Genomic DNA, 25,013 nt, shown 5'->3' with positions numbered 1-25,013 from the left:
TTGTTGTCCAAAAACTATTTAAAAACACTCAAGTGAACCATATTATTACACTGGGTGACATGTTCCTTCATTACAATGAACACAGCCACTTTATTTTATCTTGAGTCAACGCTGTCCTGCTGCCAGAGAAACTCAGTAGCGCAGATGAAAATACTCCCCAACAAATTCACTATTTACTGCTGTTTGAGCGACCTTTCTTAAATAGAAAAAAGCAACTGTATTTTTAACACACAAGGATTTACGTCGTCCATGCACACCTGCGGGGTCAGGACTAAGAGCCACAAATAGAGTAAGGAAATCAGAAAGTACACGTTGGCTTTGATCATTTCATGGGATGTTGTGACATAAACAAAAATATAGATGATCACCATTAGGCATGACCTTGGAAATGGCACAAGTCAAGGTCTGCTCTCTGGCTTTTGCTGGAGTTTTGAACCTCTTTCATCTTCATCACAGCTGTTAACAGTTTTCATGGAAATGGATCTGTTGACAGCTCAGCTCCGTAGCTGTTAGGGCTATAACATTGTTCATTTTTTGTAGGACTCTCCTTTCATGTGTCAAGAGCAGGTTTTACAATTTTTTTTGTCTGTCTTAAAAGCGATACTCAGCTGTCATCTCTTCCTAATGCACTCCCAATGTAAATGGTGAGGGACAAAATGTATTCTACAGTTTATCTCAAGTTACTATGAAGCTTCAGCCGTCTGTGTTAGACAGATAAAGTGGATATCGTCCAACGTTACAGTCTTTTTAGTGCAAAGTTCCCCCTTCATGATACTGTCCATCCACTGCAGCTCAGCCTCAACCTGTCCTTTGATTTTTAAAGTGTTGTGGAGGAAGATCATGTGATTAGGTTGAAATTCACCCTGTTGTTTGTTCTTAAAATATCAGCTTAGATCAGATGTTGTCAAGAACACTGCTGCAATGTGCCATTATTCTCATGTTAACTGCCTGTTTTTCTGTTGCCTCTGTCTTTTTCAGACGGCGTCCACTCAGTGTCGGCCCAGTGTCTTCTCCAAGTCACCATCATCACGGATGAAATGCTGTCCAACAGTATCACGTTGAGGCTGGCCAACACCTCCCAGGAGCATTTCCTCTCCCTTCTGCTTGCACAGTTTCTTGATGGTGTGGCTCGTGTCCTGTCCGCCGCCCCTGAAGACGTCGTCATCTTCAACATCCAAGACGACACGGACGTCAGTGCTCGCATCCTCAACGTCAGCCTGTCTGTGGCTGTGCCCGTGTTTGGGGAGGGACACCAGCGGCCTGAAGGGCTCGGCCACGGGGGTGACAGGCCTGGGAGAGGGGTTGAGAGTGGAGGTGGAGAGTTCTTTGGCTCAGAGGAGCTCCAGGAGAGGTTGTATTTGAACCGCAGCCTTCTCGCCCAGATCTCTTCCCAGGAAGTTCTTCCCTTTGATGACAACATCTGCCTCCGCGAGCCGTGTGAGAACTACATGAAGTGCGTATCTGTGCTGAAGTTCGACAGCCTGGCACCGTTTGTGGCATCCGACACCATCCTGTTCAGACCCATCCATCCCATCGCCGGGCTGCGCTGCCGCTGTCCCACCGGCTTCACAGGAGACTACTGCGAGACGGAAATCGACCTCTGCTACTCTAAGCCCTGCGGAGTCCATGGAGTGTGTCGAAGCAGAGAGGGAGGCTACACATGCGAGTGCTTTGAGGACTACACAGGTGAGAGCCCTCATTTTACATAAACTTTAATTACTTGTGAAGAAGAGTGTTTTTTTTTTGTTTTTTTTTTACAGTCTCATCTCATGGCTTCATTAACTCATTGACCCCCCTTAACTATGTGCATCAAGCTTTCTGTTCTCACACAAAAATATGCACTTTACAGTGACAACTGTGACACATTTTTCACTAAACATTTGTTGTATTTTGAAAAAAATCCCTGGTTTCATACAGATGTAAACAAAAGCTGGATTCTCATTTCCTGCCGGCAGCTGTTAATTTAGCATTTGAGCTATATCTAGTAGATTTTATCAGCTGCAGCTGCCCAGGTAATAAACAGTGATTACTCGTTACAGTTTTTAAACTGTGATTTAACACATGCTGCTTCGGGGACGGGATTTAAACTGTCACTTTCAGACTCCTACTGAATAACATCTCTGTCTTAATGTCTACTGCCAAGCTGTCCACATGTAGCCTTCAAAATGTTAATTTCTTCTCCTTCACAAAGATCCCACGGGAGCTTTAATGTCTACATCTGTCCCACCCACTGCTCTCTTCAGCTCTGTATTGAACCTGGCTCTTTATAGATGCAAACTGTCCTGTACAATGGTAACCGTAACTCATAGGCTGAGTGATGAGGTATTGATCTGATTACTACTGTTGAAGTCAGCCACAGCAGACACAACCCTGCAAACAGTTGTTTTACATTCCTATGACTTGGAAGTAGAATTAGAGCCACATGGGATTATTTTTGTTTTTTCTTTTTCTGGTTTATTTACCAGATCAAATTCTTATGTTTTAAACAAAGACAAGGTTTGTGTACGCTTCAATTTGACACATTTTTGATCGAAATCCATTTCTGTTTGTGTGTCTTTCAGCTACTGAATAACCTGTATACCTACATATTCATCTACAGCTACACTCAAAACATCCTGAGCTGTAGGAGTGGACCATGTTTCAAAGCTAACGTCCTAAGAGCAGGGAGAGTGATGATATAACAAGCTCTGTTTCCTCACTGATGCTTATTTTGGAGACTAGGGATCTTCAGAGAGAGCTTTACTTAGTGGTGAGTGTTTTGCAGTGAAGAGAACAAGAAACAGCAGTTTCTCTGTCCAGAGTAGTATGGCTGAGTGGAGTAAAGGAAGGAAATTATTAATTATAGATGGCTACAGCACAGATGGGGAGTGTCCCCTGGCTGTGAAACACCCCGTGGTAAATATACCTAAGGTAAAAAAAAATAAATATATATATCACAAAGCACACAGCATGTCGAGACAGAGAGAACAGTAGTTTCCGTTTTTAGAGATAATAGAGGAGTAATTTATTACTGTTGGCAGCAGAATTGCGAACCAGTTGCAGGAATAATTCAGTCTTTGATCCAAAAATTATTCACATCCTTAAAGGGTTAAAGACCGTCTGCTCACTGGGTTTATGGTTAAGGGAAATAAGAAGAAGTTGAAAAAGAGGAAAAGAGAATAAAAAATGTTAATTTATACAGTATGAATATTATGGTAGTTGCCCGATCTCTTTGTTGAGAGGTTAAGTGGGTCAAATCCTGACTTTTTAATGTGATTTAGAGTTTCATCTTGTCTTTGAAGCACCATGCTGGTTGGTTTACAACGCGTGATCAAGGGGTAACACTTTACTTTATTCCCCCACTATTTAGCATCTGTGAACTACATACAGTCTGTAACACACTAATCTAGTTGTATATAGTTTTGTTTATTCATTTAACTTCTCTAATGAAGCGTCCTTAACTGTGTATAAACAGTTGATAGATGATGAATACTGTAATCATATTTAATGTATTACAAAGAAATCCTTAGACTCTAAAAAGCATTTATTAACAGCATTTTTAAGGCACATGTGGTAATCATTCATAAGTGGGTTTAAAACTGTTTAAAGACTAATTTTTGACCTTGGAAACAGTAGTTTGACCAAAAAAAAAATCCTTAACTCAAGGTCAGTCACATCTTGTGGCCTTCATCAGCAGATAGTTTTGTCTTTTGCCATGCATTATAACCATCATGAACGAAGATTTATTGCTAGTAAACTGGCAACTGAGTGTTAACAGCATATACATGGTTAACATGGGATGTATTTGTGTATATTCCATATTTATTTTCTATTTATTGTTGTTTCAAGTCATACTTTGGTGACAGTCATTCTGGAGCAGAATTATTATATTTATATTTTATGTGCAGGTGTTCAGCAGCTGTGCCCTCTGAAAGACCACTTCACTTTCCCCTTTTGTAAAAGCTGAAGTGGGCTGAAAAATCATTACTTCATCTAAAACCACAAATCCCGTTTGCTGCCAAAAGGAAAGTCTTTCCTGCTGAAAATGAGCTAAACTGCAGCACAGAAACTGCAGAGATTCACGTCGTGTCTGTGCTCTCAGTAATGGCATCGCTTATTCCTTGTCAAACATTAAAAGGTTTTTTCACCTATTTATGTGGCTGTTTTTTAAAGCCTGAAATAGTGTTGAGTGTGTGGGCTCAGTCACACAGAGTCCAAGTTGAGTGGCACTTACATATTGTTATGCACAGCTGTGGGTGTCGGAGCTGAACTCTAGGTGCTTTTAATGGGACTCGGCAGAGAGTGAACGTGTGAGTGGGTGAAGTGGGCATATTTTCATTGGGTTGCACTGAAAGCAGCGTCGACCACAGTTAGCTACATTAATCTCCATCGGTTTGGGGTTTCGACCCAGGTGCTCTTAGATCTAGTGTGCAGGACCTGGAGAGTCATCTGAGAGTGAATGTGGTTCTGAAGTTGATGATTTATGATATTTGAATCATACTGTCAAACTGTTAGATCAAACAAGGTAATTCAGGCAGATTTATTTGATGCATTTTCTTCTGTGATCTAACACTCCCACATTTCGGCTTCAGTGAGTGTTGAGTTCACCAGACTGTGGTGGTGGGGCTGAGCGTGTGTGTGTGTGTGTGTGTGTGTGTGTGTGTGTGTGTGTGTGTGTGTGAAATTGCTCAGTTCATGCGTTTCAGGTGGGTAGCTAAGTGTTATGCGTGTAAGAAAGTTGGATGAACAATCGGTGGCATTTATATGTGTTAATGGTGCATAGATGTGCGTGTGTTGTGTGTGTGTGTGTGTGTATATGTGTGTGTGTGTGTTTGTGTGGTGGGGGACTGTTGGACCGTAGGCGTTGCCAGATGGTAGAAGGAAAGAAAATAAAAAAAATATAACAGCCATCATCTTTGCCATTTCTCAGAAGGACAGCGTGAATGATTTGGCTCGGCTGAGTCATTCTGTAGACGCTGAACAACAAGATGCTGTCATCCTTTGGTTCGCTCACACGTTTCTCTTAAAACAAACTGCAGGAGTAACACTCAGCTTTTCAAAGACCGCATGATAATGACTGAAGCATGTCTAACTGCCAACGTTTTTCCTCGTGATATTAAAAAAGTTCTAGTAAATCATTCAAAAATTGATGATGCATTTGTGGGGTTTTAATGTGCAGAGACGCTTTTGGAACAAAAACTGGTGAATGTTCACACTCCATCTTTAAATCACCTCACGCCAGTGTTAGAAATTAACACTTGCCAAGCACTGAAAGCTACTACAGTTTGACGGCATGGATTAAAAAAAAAAAAATGTTGCCAGACACACAAACAGTGTTGAAATTAAATGATAGTCTTTTAATGCCTTAGTTACAGACAGGACATTCAGAGCTTGAGACGGCCTCTCGTAACTGAATTCTGCTGTGTTTTGTGATGATTTTCAAACCACAACGTTAAAGGTTGAGGTTACGCTTGTAATATCAAAAGAAACTGTTTTAAGAATAACTTGTTTGGCCCAGTGGAGCTTTGAGCTAAATGCTATCATCTATTTTTTTGGGGGGTAATTTTTCATAAACCAAAGGATTGGACATATTAAAATTTTGGTGGCTCTACACAAAAAGTTAAAGGAGCCACCTGTAAGTTTTAACATTGCTACATAGCCAACATTAGCATTAACAGCTGTTTACTTACCAGTCTTGCAGAGAGCGTCAGCCATTGTTGCATTTACAATACAAGAGGTTATAGTACGCCGTCAGCGCGGACTGGACGCTGCAGTGACTCGGTGTCGGAAAGTGACAAGACAGTCTGACCCGGCCCGGTTAGCATGCAAACTTCAGTAGAAGAAAAGAAGTGATAGAAATAGAAGAAAAACAAGAGGGTTGTTTTCCACTGCTGGACACAGCTCTTATTGAGTAAAGGAATGAAGTTTGTTGTTGAACTTGCAACTTTTCTTCTAAACTTGTAAGTAAACAGATGTTAATGCTAACGTTGGCTATGTAGCAATAGCAAAACCCACAAAAAGCCGCTGTAAGGAGTCACCCACGTTACTGCAATTTATGCTGCAGGGACTATGAGTAGCAGCGTCAAATTGTAAGGAAATCCATTCCTTATTTAAGGATCAGGATGAAGGAATCGTAGATCAATTGACAGCCAGACCAACTGACACTGCCATCCCTACAGCCATGTTGCTAGCATGGCTAAAAAGATGTGTTTGTCATTGTGGTGCTTTTGAATTATTCTTGGCAAGAACTGTTTCTTATTTTTATTGACACTGCTTTTTGTTGTTGTTTTTGTTGAGTGAGAAGCGTTTCCTAGTATTTGAGCCGCAGTCTCTAGATGACCTACGAATAAAGTGATAAGATGATTTGATCACGGATACAGCTCGAGGTCATGTGTTTATTGTGTTATTGATCACCTTATCTCATTATTCACCCTCATAATCCTGAGTGGTTGGTTGCTTGCTTCGGCTTAAGCGCTTTGACTGTCCTCACATCGACCTCGTCGTCGTCGCAGGAACCATCTGTGTTTGAACAAACTGAGTCTCCGCTGTAGGGGATGTGGATCCTGCTCTCAGTTTCCCTGAGCTCGCTGCTGTTGGTGCGTCTGGAGAGCTCCACCCGCTCTGTTTCGCTCAGGAGGGACAGATGAGGCTCTTCTGTTACCTAGCAGCCCAGGCGCACCTGTTCAGGTTTAAGATCTCTGAGGAAACCTTGTCTGCAGGAACAGTTTGCACACTAGGGTTGTGCACAGTTACACTACAACTTCTGTAAGGTTTAATTATCCACAATCGAACACAGCTTTTGGTTGTGCACTGGGCTTAGATGAATAAGAGCTTGTGTGGATTTTAATGTGAATATCTGTCGCTGTGGCTTGAATTTCAGGAAGCTGGTCAGTTATTTGTCACATCATGTTGATTCTCTGTCTCTATGTGAAAATTGCCTGGGATTAATTTATGACGGACTAGATAAAATGCAGCAAATCTATTTTATAGATAAATTGTCACCTTTTTTATTTTGTCTTTGAGAAAAACAATAATAACTTTGCTAACGTGTTGGCAGAAGTATGAATATTTAGATTTATATTCCATGGTGTGATTTGCTTTAATACATGCAGTTTCTTTTAACTGGGTTTCCGAGGCAAAGTGATGTTGCCATATTTTCTAATATATCTTTTGATCCATTCAGTCATGGAATGAATTTAAGTTTGATTATGATTAAGAGCAGAAATGCTTATCTACAGTTTATATACAGTCAATTTGTTCAATCGGGTATATACTATTATCAACCTAAAACAAACATTAAAGAGCACAGATGCTGTCCATATAAAAACAGGATCACAAAGGAGTGTGGGCAGTGGGATGGACTTATGGAGGTACGTAAATAGAGCGGAGGAGATGTGTTTGAATTATTGATCAGGATATTTAGTGGAATTGTGACTCTAAACCCGCCCCCACCCCTCTGAGCTCCTTACCTGGCAACATAAAGCTGCTGTTCAGGAGCACATTGGGTGGAGACGTCCCACAGGAATCAACTAAACACTGACAAGCATTTCATGAGGTATCAACAATGAGGTACAGCTATCTAAATCTGTACCGAAATTAACTGTTAAATGTGTATTTTCCTCAGCAAAGTCTGTCTCGGTGTCTTAAACCATCTGAGTATGTCCGTTAAATATAGCTCTGTTTGCTGAGGCTATGTTTGACCACTGCAACAGCTTAAAGAAACACAAGTAGTTTATTTCCTACAGCAAGTTGCTGAATTAATAACGAGGCAGACAGCACTGTAACAGAAGGGCTTTCTTTTCCAGCCGGCTGGCCAGCAGTGCCCGTTAATCATCAGGAAGAACATGACAGACTGACAGAGTGGAGGGGCTATCATGCTCCATTTTGTTGCTTCTGGAACAGAGTGACACAGACATGGCACCCTGGACTTATTATAACTTTTTATACCGCTTCAGAATAAGGCGTAGTTACAAAGTTGTCACTGACGGTTTTATTAATAGTAAAAAAAAACGTTTATTGTCTTACAGGTCAGTGATAATCCATTATAAAGCTTAGTTAAAAAAGACTTTTTGGGATGCCCGGTTGAAGACACACAAGTCAAAGAAACCTTCATTAATAAAATCTTCAATAATAAAAGGTTGAGGGTTTTCCCACTTAACAATAAGCCATCAAGCCTGCAGTTATGTCAGTAAATCATTAACAAAAGGTTTGCATTGATGCTCTGCTGCCTCTTTCCTGAAAGTGGGAGGTCAGAAGGTCGTCGGAGGAGCTCTCTCCTGTGAATTTAACATCTGCCTAAACAGATGAAACAAACCATGTTGGCACAGGATATAAAGCAGCTTAACATGGGCCCACAACCTGGCAACAGGGTCGCTAAACACAAGCATGGATTAGTTATTTATAGTATTATTATAAACTATACAGTTTGTTACTATTATAGTAGCAAACTGAAAACTTTTTATAAGCCATGTGTTAATTCAGCAATTGGCATCTGAATAAAGTTTCTTCTATCTGTGTAAAATCAATAGATGCTGAGAATCATTATCAGCCGCTTTAACATCTCCTCCTGCATCACTTGAATTAACTGTGACTGAATAGATGTAACTAGACAACAGCATCAAAACAAAGAAACTTGCTTTCATTGGCCTGTGAATAGAGTGATTAATAGACACAGAGTAAATGAAAGGCCTGTGTATCAGTGGTGTTGGATGAAGATGTGGGATCTGTGTGTGCGCCAGTGTTACAGTGGTGCTGCACACAGTGGAAGTCTTCCACACTGCTGGCTGTGCGGCTTTGACACAAATTCCAGCTCACGCATGGGAGAGCGAGCGGTCTCGCCTGAGCAACTGCTGCAGCCTCCCACCCCGAGGATCCAGACAAATGCCACATGTGAGCTGGACTAGAGGACTGAGGAGAATGGAGACTGTTCAGCAGGGTCACAGTGTCGCGGTCTGTCGCTCTCGTACTGTACCAGCGCTGCACTGCTCTTCCCCTCCACAGTGATCACTGTTCAATTCTTGCTTAGTTGGCCTGATGTGACCTGAAGTCCTGCGTGTCACTCCACCCAGCTCAGCTCACTGCGATCAAGGGCTGCAACAAATGGTTGCTTTTATCACTGATAAATCTTTCAATCCTTTCCTCTATGAAGCAGTGGGAGGAGTGGGAAATCCTATAATGGTATTCCTTGAACTACCATAAAAAAAATGATGATTTTATCTTGAGATGAATAACATGCTTACATTTGGGTGGTATTTATAAGGGTTTTTATAATGCAAATCATCAAAATAAATTTATTTTAATAAATTTACTACATCAGCTCTTGATCCAACTTCTGTGTCTGACTGGCAGGAAAACAACTGCTTAATTTTTTTGTTCCTGTTCCACTGTGATTTGGGACGTCTCCATGGTGAAGACACATCTCTGGTTCGATTCTGCTTGATGTACCTCTCTCTCTCCCCATGTTTGCTCTCTGTATCACGACTGTCACTGTCCAATAAAGTGCCAAAAAAAATCTTTAAAACATTATCATATAATCCTGAACTCAGAGTCTGTGAGGCGTGAAAAATCTGAAAGTAATCATCATGGTCAACCATAGTCTGCACAAACTGCAATCATTTTTTTGATGGCTTGAGTCTGAATGCATAAATACTTCCATCTCACTGCTTTGAGCCATCAAATTGTCCCACTGAATGTGAATGCAGCACAAACTGCAGCCATGTTTCCAGAGGGGGGAGGTGGAGTCCTGCTGCGTATCACACAGAGGGGAGAAAAAAGATTGAAGCAGATTGAAACACAGTCACAGAGAAAACTGTGTTCATTATTTAAAGTCAGATTTCCTCTGATACACTTTGTCAACAAAGTCGCTATTTATTTATGTTTGAACACTGCAGCTGTATATTCAGAGTCACTGATATGAGGTGGATAATGTAAGTCTCTATAATGGCACATTTATGACGGCTGCAGAGGTGGAAAGAAAGCGTATGGCTGTGTGGAGTCCCTGAGGTGGAAGCCACAGGGATGACTGAGGCGATGCTGCTTGTCACAAACGATATTAATCCTCATTTCTCTCCACCTTTCTCCTCCTCCATCCTTCTCTCTGCGTCCAGGGGAGCACTGTGAGCTGTCATCCCGCTCCGGCCGCTGTGCTCTGGGAGTCTGCAAGAACGGCGGCTCCTGCGTCAACCTGCTGGTCGGCGGGTTTAAGTGCGAGTGTCCGCCGGGCGGCTACGAGAAACCCTACTGTGAGATGACCACGCGCAACTTCCCCCCGCACTCCTTCCTGACCTTCAAGGGCCTCCGCCAGCGCTTTCACTTCACCCTCTCTCTCACGTAAGCACCTCCGTCTCCCTGCGACAAGCTGCAGCTCACCTGCATCACCTGCCCCGCTCCATCGCCTTTCAGTAATCTGATTCATCCACCCCCACATCCTACCTCTGCATGCACGCTCTCTCCACTGAAGTGTTCTCCCCGTCCTCACATTTATGTAACCATAATGGTGTTTAATAGCAATAATGGGATCACTGAACAACAGCCATCTTCTGTAGAGCCACTTTGGTGTCAGATTATAGCATCTGTGCTAAAAATACAGAACCACTGCTAAAATGTAGTGAATATCAGAGGTGTGTATTGTGTGTGTATGTGTGTGTGTGTGTGTACTGACGAGCAGCTTGTGCGGTAAGCGTTGGAAAGAAGGTGAGCTGAAGGAGCTGTGTTTTTGGAGAGGAGATTTGCATAACATGAGGATGCTAATCCTTCAGCCAAGAGTGAGTCTGATCTTATTACAGTCAGTGTCACTGGTCACTTGGAGCAGTGAGTCAGCAGCTGGCCTATTTCAGCATTGTCTCCCTCAACAAAGGTGAAGGCCATCTTTAGATGTGTGTGCATGCAATGTCATTAGTGCAGTTTGGGAGTCCTTTTAGATATTTTTTTTTAAATAAAAGTTAACGTCCCTTTTAATGTCAGTTTTAGGTTAGTTTTTGTTTATTTTTGTTTTTTTTCTCCCCAGATGTTCAATATTTGTGCAGTTTTTTATTTTCAGTTCATCTTCTCTTAGTCGCTGTAACACTTTAGTGAATACAGTCCCTGTATTCTTAGAGGAGGTGGTATTTTATAGGTACAATGTACATGTAGTGATATGAAGTCAAATCAATTTTGTTTTATATCCCAATGTCACAAATTAGTCTCAGAGTTTTACACCGTAAACGCCCTTTATACTGAGGCTCTTGATACAAAAAAGGAAAAACTCCAGTATAAAACAAACTTTGTTGCATAACACAGTAAGTCAGAGACTTCAATTTGCCTGTTTAATGCATCTTTAAAGGAAAACTTCAACCTTTTGGAAAATTATTTGCGCTTATCACAAATAACGCAACCCCACATAAAACTGGGAACTCTTGTTTTTGCACTTTTGTTTTTGCACGGATTAAACAAACAAGATTAAATGTGTTAATTAGTGAGCTTTATAGGTACTGGTAGGCAGATTGCTTCGGACAGAACCAGGTTAGCTGTTTCCAGTCTTTATACTAAGCTAACTGGCTGCTGGCTGTAGCTTCATATTTACTTCAAGTGTATTTGCCAAAATGTCCTATTCCTTTAACTGCCTTTACGGTGACAGGACTAAATATAGACCACTTAATTTCATGTTACACCTAAGGAAAACACAAAGAAGTCTCAGTTCAGACTATTTTCGAAGTGGAAAAATGCACGACATATGAGGTGCAAACAGAGTCATTGCTAATGCTGGCACTTTCTCTGAGAGCTGGAGGTGCTATCTCATGCCATAATTAGCATTTAGCAAAAATAGCAAAGATTTATTTCCCCCGGTTCCTTCACTTTGCTGCACAGCACAAACAGAAAAAGTCGTCTCATGCAAATTTCATGATATTAGTTATAAGTTTTTCTTTTTGCAAGATCTCATTTTCGTTTTCATTTCACCTCATGGCAGCAGCTGTGAACATAATCATAGTTCTAGTTTTACTCATGATTTCTTGATTTTTTTTCTTGTATACAGTATGTAATTTGTTTTGCATCTGACAGCCCCTCAAGTGTCAGAATCAGTTATTGTGATGCAGGAGCAGGAGTTTGAGGCTGCAATTGAAGCTGAAGCTTTAAATCTGTATGGCTGATCGTTTGGAGGTGGTGTGTGGAGCCGTGCTTTAGAGTAGAGCAGATGAGTTGTGAATACTGAACTCATGCAAAGACAGCAGGGATCATCAATCTGCACGAATCGTCCACGTGATGAAATGTAATCAACGATAAAAGCCTTCTGTTCTGTTTGATATCTGTCACAACAAGTGACAACAAGTATCACCTCTCGTACGGTATCACAGGGAATGTGTTCTGCCATTTTGCTTTACTTATTGTAATTCATGTCACCTTAGACGTGCTTGGCAGGGGTTGACACTCACAATGGAATGAAATAATATCCCCTTGTGAGCTTTAAGGACTCGGCCCTTCTTAAAGCGAGGCTCAGATGACAGTCTTTTTTGATGGAGAACTGCTCAAACCAGTTTTGAAAGCAGTCTGCATATCACTGGCAGGTCAGAGAAGCTGTGAAGTTGCTGTTGTGTAAAAGGTGCTGATACCGAGAGCTCGAGGCAGGTGAGGTCAACAAGTGGCTCTGTTACCTGAGCCTGTACTGATCAGGTTTCCCCAAGAAAGAGCTTCTGTTATGATGAACGGCTCACGATGTGGAGCTTGTTCACTCAGACTGACAGCTAATTTTAGGTCTCTTTCTATCACGGCTTTGGCTCTGGAGCTCTGCAATTAAGGCTGAGATTTCACAAAAAAAAAAAAAAAAAAGCACAGTGTGATGGGATCAGCACAAGCTAGTTATAAACAGATTGTGACGACGACATTTCTCAAACTGAGGATGTTCCCGTTGGGCTCTTTAATACTGACTTGTGAAATGCAAAAATTAGCACTTAACACAGAGTGTAGTGATTCTGATGTAATTAGTTTTGCAGGCATTTCATCATGAATTAAAGGATAGAACAAATAAAAATTGTGACCAGGTGATGACACTAGATGAAAAGGTCAAGGATCACCAAATTTATCACAGTTCAACCTGTGGGGGCCATAAATCTCTGCACAAAATTTCATCTGAATCCACCTGGGAGGTGTTGCCAGATTTCATTCTGGACCAAAGTGTAACATAAACCAGAAAAAATATTTTAAAATATTTTTTTTAAAATTCAGCAATAATGCTTCTCTTTTTTTCCCAGAACTTCATGTAACGTGTATCATCAAACACATATTTCTGTATCTTTATTTCACACTTACAAGTTGTAAAATCAATAAGGGGCTCATTTTTTTGCCTCCCCACATCTGCACACATCTTATGCATTGTAGCATGATAGTATAGCGTGACACGGTTCCCTACATAAGGGGAGACTGGTTGTTATTTTTACTGATGGGTGCCTAATGTGACACGCAGTGATGCCAGTTGAGTCAGTATTTAGTTCCGGCTGATTACTCTCATAGTTCAGAGGGCTCGGGGGGGGGGGGCAATGTGGAGCAGCCTTTTAAATCGATATGTCAAAGACTGGAAGCCTACTGAAGAGAAATAGACTCTGGATCATAACTGAAGTTGGCGTTGTGTATTTTTTACTGGATGTGTAGTAGCTGTCTCACTGCTCTGTCTCTGCAGTTACAGTTTTTTCAGCTGTAGCATCGGCATCCTCCTTTTCCTCTGAGGTCATGATTATCATTTTTCTCAGTAAGCAGGTCAGCAGTGCCGGGCCCCCTGGCTCTTCTCCAGCTGAAGAGAACTGCACAAATAGCAATGTGTACAATATACCCTCAAACCCTGAAGACTGAAAGGGGTGGGGGGGTGGGGGGGGCGGCTGTTCTTATTGTCTGAGAGCATGTATAGATATTTGGATATGTGAATGACATCCTTCCAAAAAAAAAAAAAGAAAGACTGCAATGATGGCGGCTGCTGCTCTGTCCAACCAACTGTGTGGTTTTCAGCGTTTTAGAGCCAAATTGTGACTGAAACAAAAATGAAGCTGAATGCTAATGTGACCAGAAAGTACAGATGCCAGTAAGACTTAAATACCTCTCAGTTGGCAGATGTGCACAGGAGACTCATTGTTGGGTCCCCTGTGAGATGGATAATGAATAAATCCGGTAGTTAGTGCTGGATTTATTTATTTATTTTTTTGTTGTAACACACTTCCACATATCCTAGTGACCCATTTCCCCAGGATCAGATTTACGACCACAGACCACAGCTGACAGGTAAAGCGTGATATTTTTAAACCATGTGCTCCGCCACATACTTTGATCACAGATAGAGAGCGAGGTGCTGTGAACGGTCTGGTCCCGGAGTTTGAACTATGTGTGTGCACATATGTTGAAATGTGCATAAATATGCGAGGATCATGCAAAATGACAGCCCGGGGCGCTCTGATTTCACCATCAAGATGCAAACAGAAATCTGAAACTGAGGCTGTTGTTACAGCCCTGGCAGCTGTCTGTTCTCCACCTTGACAAAATATATTTTGAAGCTGTTGTTGTCATTAGTCTGAACTGTCTTTTCCTATGGCTTCTTCCTTACTTGCAGTAATGTGTTCCTCCACCCTGCTGCGTTGACATTGCCCTAGTTTTCTGTCTCTGTGTTGTAGTGTGTTGTTTAATGTGCCTCTGATATCTATTCATGGCACGCAGATTCTCGATTCCTTGACTGTGTCTGTGCTGCAAGTATGACTCTCTTTTGTCTAACTTGACCTCATGCTCATGGTTAACCTCATTATCTGTTCAGTGATCTTTACGAAACCTCAGCATTGTTAAATCTTGAGCTCATCTTCACGATAGTAAGTTACACGTCACACCGCATTACTGCGTGATAGCAGCACTTCAGTGTGAAAGGAAAATAGTTTTAAATAGGCCAAACCGAAGCACTGCCCTCTTTCTTTTCTCTGTTAACAGGGAGCACAGGCATGGCTGACAGCATATGCTTTTACAGTACATGGGATTTAGGAGACTAATGTTTAAATGTGTGTAAACCACAAGCCCATTTGTTCTTAACTGTTACAAATATACGCGTTAATGTTATTAAAAAACCATCAGTAATTTCCTAAAACACCTGGGCACTGTAGTTTGCAACAAATGTCACTTAAACAGGAGCAAATAATGCATTTGTTGGGGGCTATTTTCTGTCGAGGAATGATACATATTTGGTGCTCTTGTGAGTATTTGCAGCAGTCGGATGATGAACAAAGCACACTGCCCATGTTTAGTGTAATGAAGGACGTGTCAGCCAGTGTAACAGCCATTTTAGCGATGGAGGCTTTGGCTACACAGAAAACAGTTGTTTTCAGGATCAATTCATTGCTAGTTTTGGCCTTTTCTATAACATTTGTTGACATTAAGAAAAATTTAGAATATCACCAGCCTTATTTAATATATAGGGTGAATGTAGATCAAATAAGTATATTAACAAAATGGTGATGAGTTAAGAACAAATATGTAATTTTTTTCCCCCAGATTTGCCACCAAAGAGCCCAATGGTTTGTTACTCTACAATGGCCGCTTCAACGAGAAACATGACTTCATCGCCATGGAAATTATCAATGAGCAGATTCAGCTCACCTTCTCTGCAGGTAGAACAATTATTGGCTTATTCATTCTTTTATGACTTATTGCGGTTTTTTTTCTGTGTAGTCATTCACCTCTTCAATTGTTTCTCAGGTGAGACCAAGACTACAGTCTCCCCGTACATCCTCGGAGGTGTCAGCGATGGCCTGTGGCACGTGGTGGAGGTTCACTACTACAACAAGGTATGACTGAAAATGAGTCAAGAGAAAAACTATTCTCCAGATGCAATGAATTTTGCAGATTTGCAAATTCAAATCTTTTAGAGTTTTCATTTGTTCATTTGTCAAAAGCACAGTCCAAAACATTTTTCTTGCTTGTTTTGTCTGTGAAGATTCTCAGTCCTCCAGGTCATGGTATCAGTTACCTTTGTATAGCTCTTAGAGAGCTGATTGTTATATTTATGCATTTCAAAAGAATAATTACACACGAAGTGAGAGCTCTGAAATATTTGATAATGCTTAATTTCTATTATGTTGGACATTGCTGATTTGGTGCTTAAATGATGAGATTGGTTTATAGTTTGACGTTAGTCAGAGTCAGGTGAACTGTTTTCCCCTGTTTCCAGTCTGGATGTGGCCTTTTTATTTACCATACAGACATGAAAGAGATATCAATACTCTAGTCTAACTCTCTGCAAGCAAGAGAGCAAGTGTATTTCCCAAAATGCCAAACTATTCTGTTAAACAAAGGTGAGCATGGTGAGCCCTCACTATAACAGGATTCGGCTCCTTCTTTTAATGTTTATTCAATTTCTGTTGTACCTTTGGTTACCTCTTCAGGTGTGGCAGCAAAATACCAGACATAGTTATTTAAGATGTTCAGAGAGAAATTAGGTCAAAGGTTTGATCCGCTGCAGGCAACAGACTGTAGTTTTCATGTAGAGAAGTCTGCAGTGATGACTGGCAGCTGACATGCTCTCTCAGAGGTCTTTAGGATGTTCTTAGATGACTAACTGTAGTGGGTGTAAACCAGAGTGCAGACAGAAAACCCGGAGCTGCATAAGTTTGTTGTTGCACCTCTTTAGTGCTGCTGCTCTGTCAGACTGAAGCGATGCTGCTGACAGGCTGATGATCTGGAAGAAAGCCAACGCTCCAACTAGACACTAACAGAGGGAGAGACACAGACAAGACAGGAGGAGGGGGGGGGGGGGGGGTTGTTAATGAATGAAAGCCAAGGAGTGGGAAGTCAATGTTTTTCCAGACATGCTCAGATTGGACTAAATATGTTCTGACTAATGCATTTCCCCATAAGAAGATCACAACTCCACCAATGGAGCTGTATGATGCTGAATGTATGGAGCTGTTGTCTCTGCTCTCTCAGTACTTTCTCACTTGGGACCAATGCACAGCATGTCACAGTTTACTCTATTGAGGAAGTCACTTTGCATCATAAAGATGTTGCCAGGCAACACCCCTGCTGCACACATTTTCCTCTTCAGTGTCTATGATAACACGGCCATGTCAGATTTCAGCCAGCAGAAGTGAAGTGGGGGGGGATCTTGTCAACTTTTGCATAAAAACTAGTTGGCTCTTGCCAACAAGACATTTTGTTCTCATTAATTAAGTTTCTACAAAACCCCAAAATCTAATGGCACTGACCTGGACGATACACATCTGTAAGTGGGAGGACGGCATGATTCTGTTAATGTGAGGTTTGCATGTACAGTACCAGCTCTGGAGCAGATTTCCGACAGTTACAAATCCATCATGTAGATGTTTGATAGTATATGATTATTTTGGCCGCGTGTGAGCAGCGGAAACAAGTTGTGAACACAACACTGACAAAGCATCACTTGACCTAACATCAACTTGTTCACAAACAGTTGCTTATTTACACATCCAGCAGACATGGAGCAACATTGTTGTTCATCTGCACTTATGTTTGTAGCAGCTGAACAATGAGCCGAAACTCACGGTAAAGCTCTGTAAAACCAAAGCAAGGTGATAATTCTCTGTAGGTTCATCATTATGAGCGACCTCTTTCACACTGTCACATTGATGTCATAAAATTATTGATTATAGCCACATCATGAAGTGAAACCAGTGTATTTATTACACATGTATTGGTTATACTGAATACTTTTAAAACAAACATCGCAAAGGTGTCCAGGTCCAGCTGCTGTCTCACTGTTCTAGCTGAACTAATCATCCTCGTCCCCCTCATGTTCCACATCCTGTGAGTCACTGAGGTAGAAACATGGCTCCTCCCACTGGAGGTATCCCACGGTGGCCCATTCCGACCCGTCCCTGTCCGCAGGGGGTGGGGCAGGATGAAGCGGGGAGGGGGCAGTTTTAGATTGAAATGTGGCTTTCAGGACGGTGGGGGACTGTGGAGAATGCCAATGACCGCTGCCTTTGTGTTTGGCTCTGCTTCCTTTGGGACCACGGGCAGTGAATGATGCGGCCCCGGGGAAGGTGCCCCTCTCTCTCTGTTCTCCAGCGAGGACAGAAAAGTGGAGCAGGAGAGGAGCGAAAGGAGGGTAAAGAAAAGCTCAGAGAAGTATTGACTCGGGCTTTGAACGGGGACGCTGCGCTTCAGGGCCGACCCCTCTTGTTGCTATGGTTTTTCCAGTCAATCTTAGATCCCATATTTGTGTTGCTTTCTGCCATGCTCCTCCCGCGCAACCCCTGTCACCCTCTGTGACAGGGAACTCATATTCCCATAATCCCCTGTAGCGGCGGGTGAGAGCAGTGTTTAATGTGGTCCCGGGCAAATATGTGCGTTCCAATCAGCGCTGACAGGACAGGGTTTTTGTGCGGCAGAAAGACGTCCTGACAGACAGTCATTATTGGAGAGTCAACAGCCGTGACTGATGGCAGCAGAGGTCAGTGAAAGGAGCATCCAATCTGGAGCGCTGCCTGTTTCAGAGCTTTCACAGCAAAGGGAAAACCGTGGAAAAGAGCATGTCGGATGATTTCACCTTTGGCAATTCACACGACGTGTTTGCTTGTTTCATCATCAACAAATTTGTAACAAATTGGCTGCAAGGAGCATCAGCTGAAAAATAAAAGCCACCTTCAGACTCCGTTTCCATCTACTTAACATTTCGGTGTTGAACAGCGAGGAGTCTCACAGGCAAGAATAAGTGATGTGACTTCCTGTGGGAACGGTGCTCGATTGCAGGGCCTGTTGTTCCTGAGGGAGACCTCGTTGAAATGGTTGAACATTTCAAATGTTTGTGTAGAGCTTGAGACTGCCATTGTCTCTGAGCTTCTCTGATAATACTAACCATATTTTCAGGAAGTGCAAAACAACAGCTTTCAGGTGAATCAGCCAGTCTTGGAAACAGTTTACAAAGAGTTTTAACCTGACATCACGGTTTGGTCACATGAACTGCAGACTGAGGAGTAAGCTGGCTAACACACAGAACCACGAGCATCCTGACAGTTTTCATCCTCTGAACTCTGGGAGATATGATAAAATGCCTTTGGCAGCCAAAAGCATTTTTATGATGTTGTCTGTTCCAAATACAATCGGCATTTCTGTTTTTCACTTTTATTTTTAATTTCAAAAGCGTAAAAGTATTTTATTTGTAATTTAGGCCATGCTAGCAGTGTGGTTCTGGGGTCTGATTCAGTTAGTCCCCCACCCTTGTCTGTGTGGGAGATCTTAAAAACTAACGGATAGACTGCCATGAAATTTCATACAACATTCATAGTCACCTGAGGATGAATCCTAATTGCCAGCGTGTCAAAGTATTAAACTATTTAGTGAAAACTTTCAACATCTACTTGATGGATTGACACAAAATTTGCTCCAGACATAAACTGTTTCCCTCCAATGCCACCATGAAGTTCATATTTATTATTTTGAGTGAAATGCAACTGTTTGATGAGGACACTTGATGAAGACACTTCTCCACTCTGGTGTGTAATAAAACAGCCTTCTATTCCTCTACTCTATGTTACTCATATTTCAGTGAAAATTTGCCACAGCACAGCAAGAACTGATATTTCTGTTTCACAAAGATGATGATGCAATCCAAGTGAGAAGATTATTGAGCCAGGTGGTTTAGGTGTCAATACTGGGCTCATCTCATTTAAATCAGTTACACTCAGAACACCATGATCACAAAGTGAGGGCAGAAATGTAAATAACAGCAGCCTCTCAGTGACGGAGACAGATTTAACCTAACCCACTCAATAGGAAAATCATGTGAGAGACATTTAATTTAGGCAGTGCCTTGGGCCAAAATTATATTTTTCATTACTGCATTGCTTGATGAAGTCCGTCTTGATAAATTCACTGTGATAGAGCTGCTAAAGATGTCATGCCAGCCAGCAAAATCTACAGTATATCTTTAGCTGGGTGTCTTGTCTGCCGGCGTTTAAATTAAGGGATCAGACAGCAGAGACAAAGGCAAGCATAACAGCAGAGCAGTCAGGAAATGATAATGCCTGAGGCTTATTAAGACGGTGGCGAGGGATCTATTTTAGTTTAACCTCATGGAGAACTAAACAGCCTGACTTTAAAAACAGAAAGCTTATGTGTGGTGTCAGTCAATCAACAGTGAGCCGGGGCTTCGTATCATCTCTGTACATGAGACGAGCTAATTCCTGCTAAATCCTGCTCGACCAGCTGAGAGCTCAGCCGCCTGTCCTCGCCTGCAGGTGGCCGAGTCGGTCAGCTGTGTGTGTGTGGGGGGGGTCACTGCTCTGCTCTCAGCCCACAACACCAGCCTGAACCTACACTTAGGGTTAACATGAGCTCTACATGACCTCAGACAAACTGGCCAGTCTGAAAAGAGGTCACGACCTTTTATTGACAGGATCATCATTCTCTCCCCCACAGACCCCTCCTCCTTTTGTTGCCCCCCTCCTATTGATTTCTCAGACAATGCACAAGATCCTTTGTTGACAGGGATGATATCCTGCAGAGAGCAAGCCCTTCTCCTGTGGGTGGGTGTGTGGGTGTGTGTGTGTGTGTGTGTTTGCTCGCCAGCCGCTGCCTTTAGCTCTAGCTGTTATGATTTGAATTATTAAAATGCACAACAACAGGGAGCTGGAGCTGAAGGAGGACTGAACTGAGTGTATTGGAAAAAAATGATTTATTTATTTATGTAATAATTTATTCTTTGGTCATTTTCCAGTTTCATAGTTTTTAATCTGGTATATTTAGATATGTACAGATTAGCAGTGTCTGAGATTCCCAGACGTTTCTGTGTGTCTTCATGGATTCATTCTTTATTATGCAGCATAATACAATATTTTCCTAACAACCCACTTCAGAGTGCTATTTATAAATACAGAGTGACCAAAATATTTCAGTATTTCAAAAATAGAAGCATGACAACACAGTTTCTGATATTTTTCTGACAAATCGTTGAGGAACTCTTAAATGAATATGATGCTACAGGGCATAAAGCAGGATGATAACTTTCTTTTATCTGTCCATCAAAATCAACTATTTTTACTTTTCTGCGGTGCTGTACTGAATTGCACAAATCTAGATCTGTGTGAAAATGTCTTAAAATAAAACTGTACTATTTTTCTGTGATATATTCTCGTAATGTAAAAGTCAAAAGCAGACAGACAGATTTCACTGTTAAATCCTCAGGTGGATGGAAAGAAACAAAAATAACCAAGGAGGTACAAACATTAGAAAGTTCACTAGATTCTCAAGTGTACACAAAAACGTAAAGTGCCCATAACACAGCCGAGGTAACAAGGTTCCTAATCCTCATTGTTTTGACTGAAGTCTCCCCAGAAACATAAGCAAGGCGCTCAAGAATTTATCTTGATATTCATGAGTTTGTCCCTTTCTCCCCACAGCCCATCTTAAACCAGGCTGGCCTGCCGCAGGGCCCCTCGGACCAGAAGGTCGTCGTAGTGACGGTGGACAACTGTGACACCTCTGTGGCCCTGAGGTTTGGTCACATGATCGGAAACTACACCTGCTCTGCTCAAGGCAGCCAATCAGGATCCAAAAAGTAAGTACATCAGCAGAGGTTTGAGTTCTTTCATTGAGAATATAAATCTAATTTTTTTTCCAGCAGGAATTCCATAAATAACCAGTTTCCTTGCTCATTATTTCTGTATTGACTTCAGTAATTAAGTGAAAGAGTAAAGTTGTTTTGAAATGAACTTCCATATCTCCAGGATGTTAGCTGAGCTTTGCTTTTTTCCTTTATTGGGATGTTTATCCTTTTTTCTGTTTTCATTTCTAGGGGCTGTATCACAGTGAAACTCTCCCTATGATGAATTTTTGATGCGTTTTTTCCCCCTACATTAGTGGTGATGATGCGTTTTGGTTGAGGCAGGACACAAGTCAGGATGTGTAAATGGTCATGGGTTCTGTGTTGTTAGATCTTTGGACCTGACTGGCCCCCTGCTGCTTGGAGGAGTACCTAAACTTCCAGAAGATTTTCCCGTTCGCAACCAGCAGTTCGTGGGCTGTATGAAGAACCTGCGAATTGACAACCAGCACATAGACATGGCCAGCTTCATCGCTAACAACGGCACTCTGCCAGGTAGGCAGCAATTTTGACCCGCTGTTTGCCTTCAACTGCTTCATCTCTTAAACCTGTGGATATTTTGTAGTCAAACAGTGTTTACTGTTAGACCAGCCAAGCAAGAGAAGATTGAATAACACTGACTATAATGAGCACCACGGGGAAGTAGAATCAGTGGGAAATGATCATTATACCTGCTATGAATAGTTTATTACCCTCTGACTTTGCTACTTTGATGAAATAACAAGGCGGGATAGATCAAACAGAGACACCTCTTATTTTCTTGCCCTCCTAGGATGCTCTGCCAAAAGACATTTCTGCAACAACAACCCATGTCTGAACGGAGGAACCTGTGTGAACCTGTGGGGCTCCTTCAGCTGTGATTGCCCACTTGGATTTGGAGGACAAAACTGTGAAAGAGGTGAATGAGCCGAGTAGAAGAGTACTTGGCATCAGGGTGGGAGCACTCACACATGAAATGAGAGCTGACACGGATTTGTCTGCAGTTCTGACCCGAGAGTGTCCTCCGTCTCTTTGTGACCCGGGACTGAACTCGTCGTTGAATATGAAGCTCAAATCCGTCAGGTTGAAATGAGCAGAGCGGAGACTTTAGCAGAAATTCACGTATGCAGAAACTGGTGCATTTGCATTTAAAGATAACAGGTGGAAAATCAGCTGTTTGCACTGCAGTTCCTGGTGTTTGTGTTTGTACACCTGTCTTAATTTTAGATACATAGTCAAGAAAAGCCTGGTGATTGCACTGCTGTAGTTTTAATGCCTGATTTGTATCTGAATCAGTTGTGAGAAATTATTTGCTTGAGCTTGAGTTTTCTCTGGTGGATCCAGTTTTAGAGCGATTGCATTTTGACTCTTGAAGACATACAGTATGTAGCTTATGTTTCTGTCCTTATGTTCTCCAGTGTCTGTTTTTGTTCCACCTGATCCACTGCAGCTGTTTTCTGTGCTGATTTATGGTTTACAGCAATTTGAGAAGAGACAGAGGAGGGGAAATGAGCCATTTAAAAGACAGTCGCACTAAAAAACTAACCTTTGTTTTTAGCTTGAAGTAGACAGACCAAAAAAGATTTATTGAAGTCTGTTCCTTTTCATGCAGATCGAGTATAAAAGGGGGGATTAGAGGTTGCTGTGCAAAGGGGATGGTTATTCAAATACGAACAGGTGGGTTGCACAGAGCGCATAAGTCTAAGGAGTGTGGAAGTGGGACAGAGAAGTATAATGCAGTGTGATCACGCTACTGATCTCCAAAGGTGATTTAATGAGCTTTGATATGTTGAATATATTATAACCAGCAACAGTCATGAGCAATCAGCGTCACCATCAGAGGTGCCTGTTCACAATGCAGTTGTTTATGCACATACATACATATGTATGTGCATGAGAATAGTTCCTGTATGTAAAACATGGCTCGTCTGACCTGACTGTCACACGTCGACAGGAGGTTATTAGATGAGATAAAATTCCTAATCCAATTTATAAAGGAGAGTTTATGTTTTCACACAACCTGTTTTATCTTGTGTAAATGGTTTCGTTTTATTTTACTCAGTCACAAACACGCTTATTATTATATTCACATTCATTCATATTCAAGTAAAAAGAAGAAAAACAAAACAAATTCAATCTGACATGGACATGCTGAAGCATATAAATATAAAATGAAAGTAAAACAAAGTATAAATAGTATATAAAAGGTGCTATGCATAAAACTGAAGCATCAGATAAAATCACTAATTTATTTCCATTCTGGTCCTAAATTTTAAAACATTTTAAACGAAGCTGCATCACCAGTTTCTCTCTAAATCTCGCTCCTTTTTTTCAGCCAACAGCCACGGTGCATCAGGTTTATTTACCATCACTAATCAATTGTTTCGATCTGGGTGATTCGGGTGTTTTTCTTGACTTTGCACAGAGGCAGCCTAATGAGAGGGAAGCTGTTGCACATCAGGCAGGGTGTCCTTATGTGTCACTTTGTTGATGAGTGAAAGAGCCAGAAAGCTTCTCTTGGACCCCAGAGTCAGTGCATGAATGAACAAACACAGTGACTTCTCTCTGATTCATGAACTTCACGAGTAAAACTACATCTGAGGTGATGTGACATTGAAATTTCACTGTTGCACTAAAAGATTTAGAGTAGTCACTGGAGGGTTTTAAAGATGTCTCCAACTCTACTGAAAAGTTTCCGCAACATCACTTGTGCAAGTTGCCTATTGGGTCACGACTGACTCCCAGACTAGTTCAAATCCTGCTCGTACGTTCACATCTTAACTCAGATTTAAGGTAAGCACAGAGAAACTTTCCCAGCCTCAGCAGGTGAATGTCTCTGCATAGACATTGCTCTGTCCTAACATTTGATCTGCTTTTCATCATCTTTCTGCTGTAGTTATGGCAAGCCCGCAGCGTTTCCTGGGTAACAGCCTCTTGCAGTGGAACAACCTGGCGTCGGCAGCGGCCTCCGTCCCCTGGCATGTAGAGCTCATGTTCCGCACACGTCAGACCAGCGCCACACTGCTACACATCTCATCAGGCCTGCAGCACAACCTCACACTGCAGGTGAGTGCAAGATGTAGTCAAACACACACTTTCTGGCTACACTCTGGTCTCCTTCTGCTTGAGGTGAAGTTGCATCATGCATTATTTCGCTCCAGAGACAGTTTAACATTCACTGAAATGTTGCAATACATAGCAATGTCCATGTATCTAGAAGGGAGTAAGAATATATTACCACCAGGACACTTTAATTAGAGAAACAGGATAAAACTCAAATAATGTTTAGGTTATTTGTTCTCTATGGTCACTTGATCTGATCTGATCTAATCTAAATTCAGTAAGACTGAAAACTTATTTCCTCATGGGTGTGAGGTTCAGTGGGAGCTTCCCTGTGGTCTTCACCTGAAGTTCCATAGAGATAGATTTTAAGAATGAGGCTCCACCTGTTGGCCACCTGAGTGGCAGCACTGTCACTGAT

At 41.8% G+C, this 25,013-nt stretch overlaps 1 protein-coding gene across 4 annotated transcripts in view; it reads left to right on the top strand.

The window, feature by feature from the left end:
• The window catches only part of celsr2 (cadherin, EGF LAG seven-pass G-type receptor 2), a 61,379-nt gene that overhangs the window by 19,874 nt on the left and 16,492 nt on the right, over nt 1-25,013 (top strand). For all 4 annotated transcript variants that reach the window (XM_071493680.1, XM_071493683.1, XM_071493682.1 and 1 more), the window contains exons 2-9: nt 979-1,686; nt 10,086-10,308; nt 15,469-15,584; nt 15,673-15,761; nt 21,351-21,508; nt 21,885-22,048; nt 22,326-22,451; nt 24,429-24,598. In XM_071493680.1, the coding sequence (XP_071349781.1) occupies nt 979-1,686; nt 10,086-10,308; nt 15,469-15,584; nt 15,673-15,761; nt 21,351-21,508; nt 21,885-22,048; nt 22,326-22,451; nt 24,429-24,598 (1,754 nt within the window). The remainder of the gene's footprint in view (nt 1-978; nt 1,687-10,085; nt 10,309-15,468; nt 15,585-15,672; nt 15,762-21,350; nt 21,509-21,884; nt 22,049-22,325; nt 22,452-24,428; nt 24,599-25,013) is intronic.

The sequence above is a fragment of the Trachinotus anak genome, unplaced genomic scaffold (genome assembly GCF_046630095.1).
Source record: "Trachinotus anak isolate AG129_WGS33_773 ecotype Australia unplaced genomic scaffold, CSIRO_AGI_Tana_v1 ptg000013l, whole genome shotgun sequence".
In the NCBI taxonomy this organism is placed as follows: domain Eukaryota; kingdom Metazoa; phylum Chordata; class Actinopteri; order Carangiformes; family Carangidae; genus Trachinotus; species Trachinotus anak.
The sequence above is the reverse complement of the archived record's forward strand: the minus strand, read 5'-3'. Positions and strand labels throughout refer to the sequence as shown.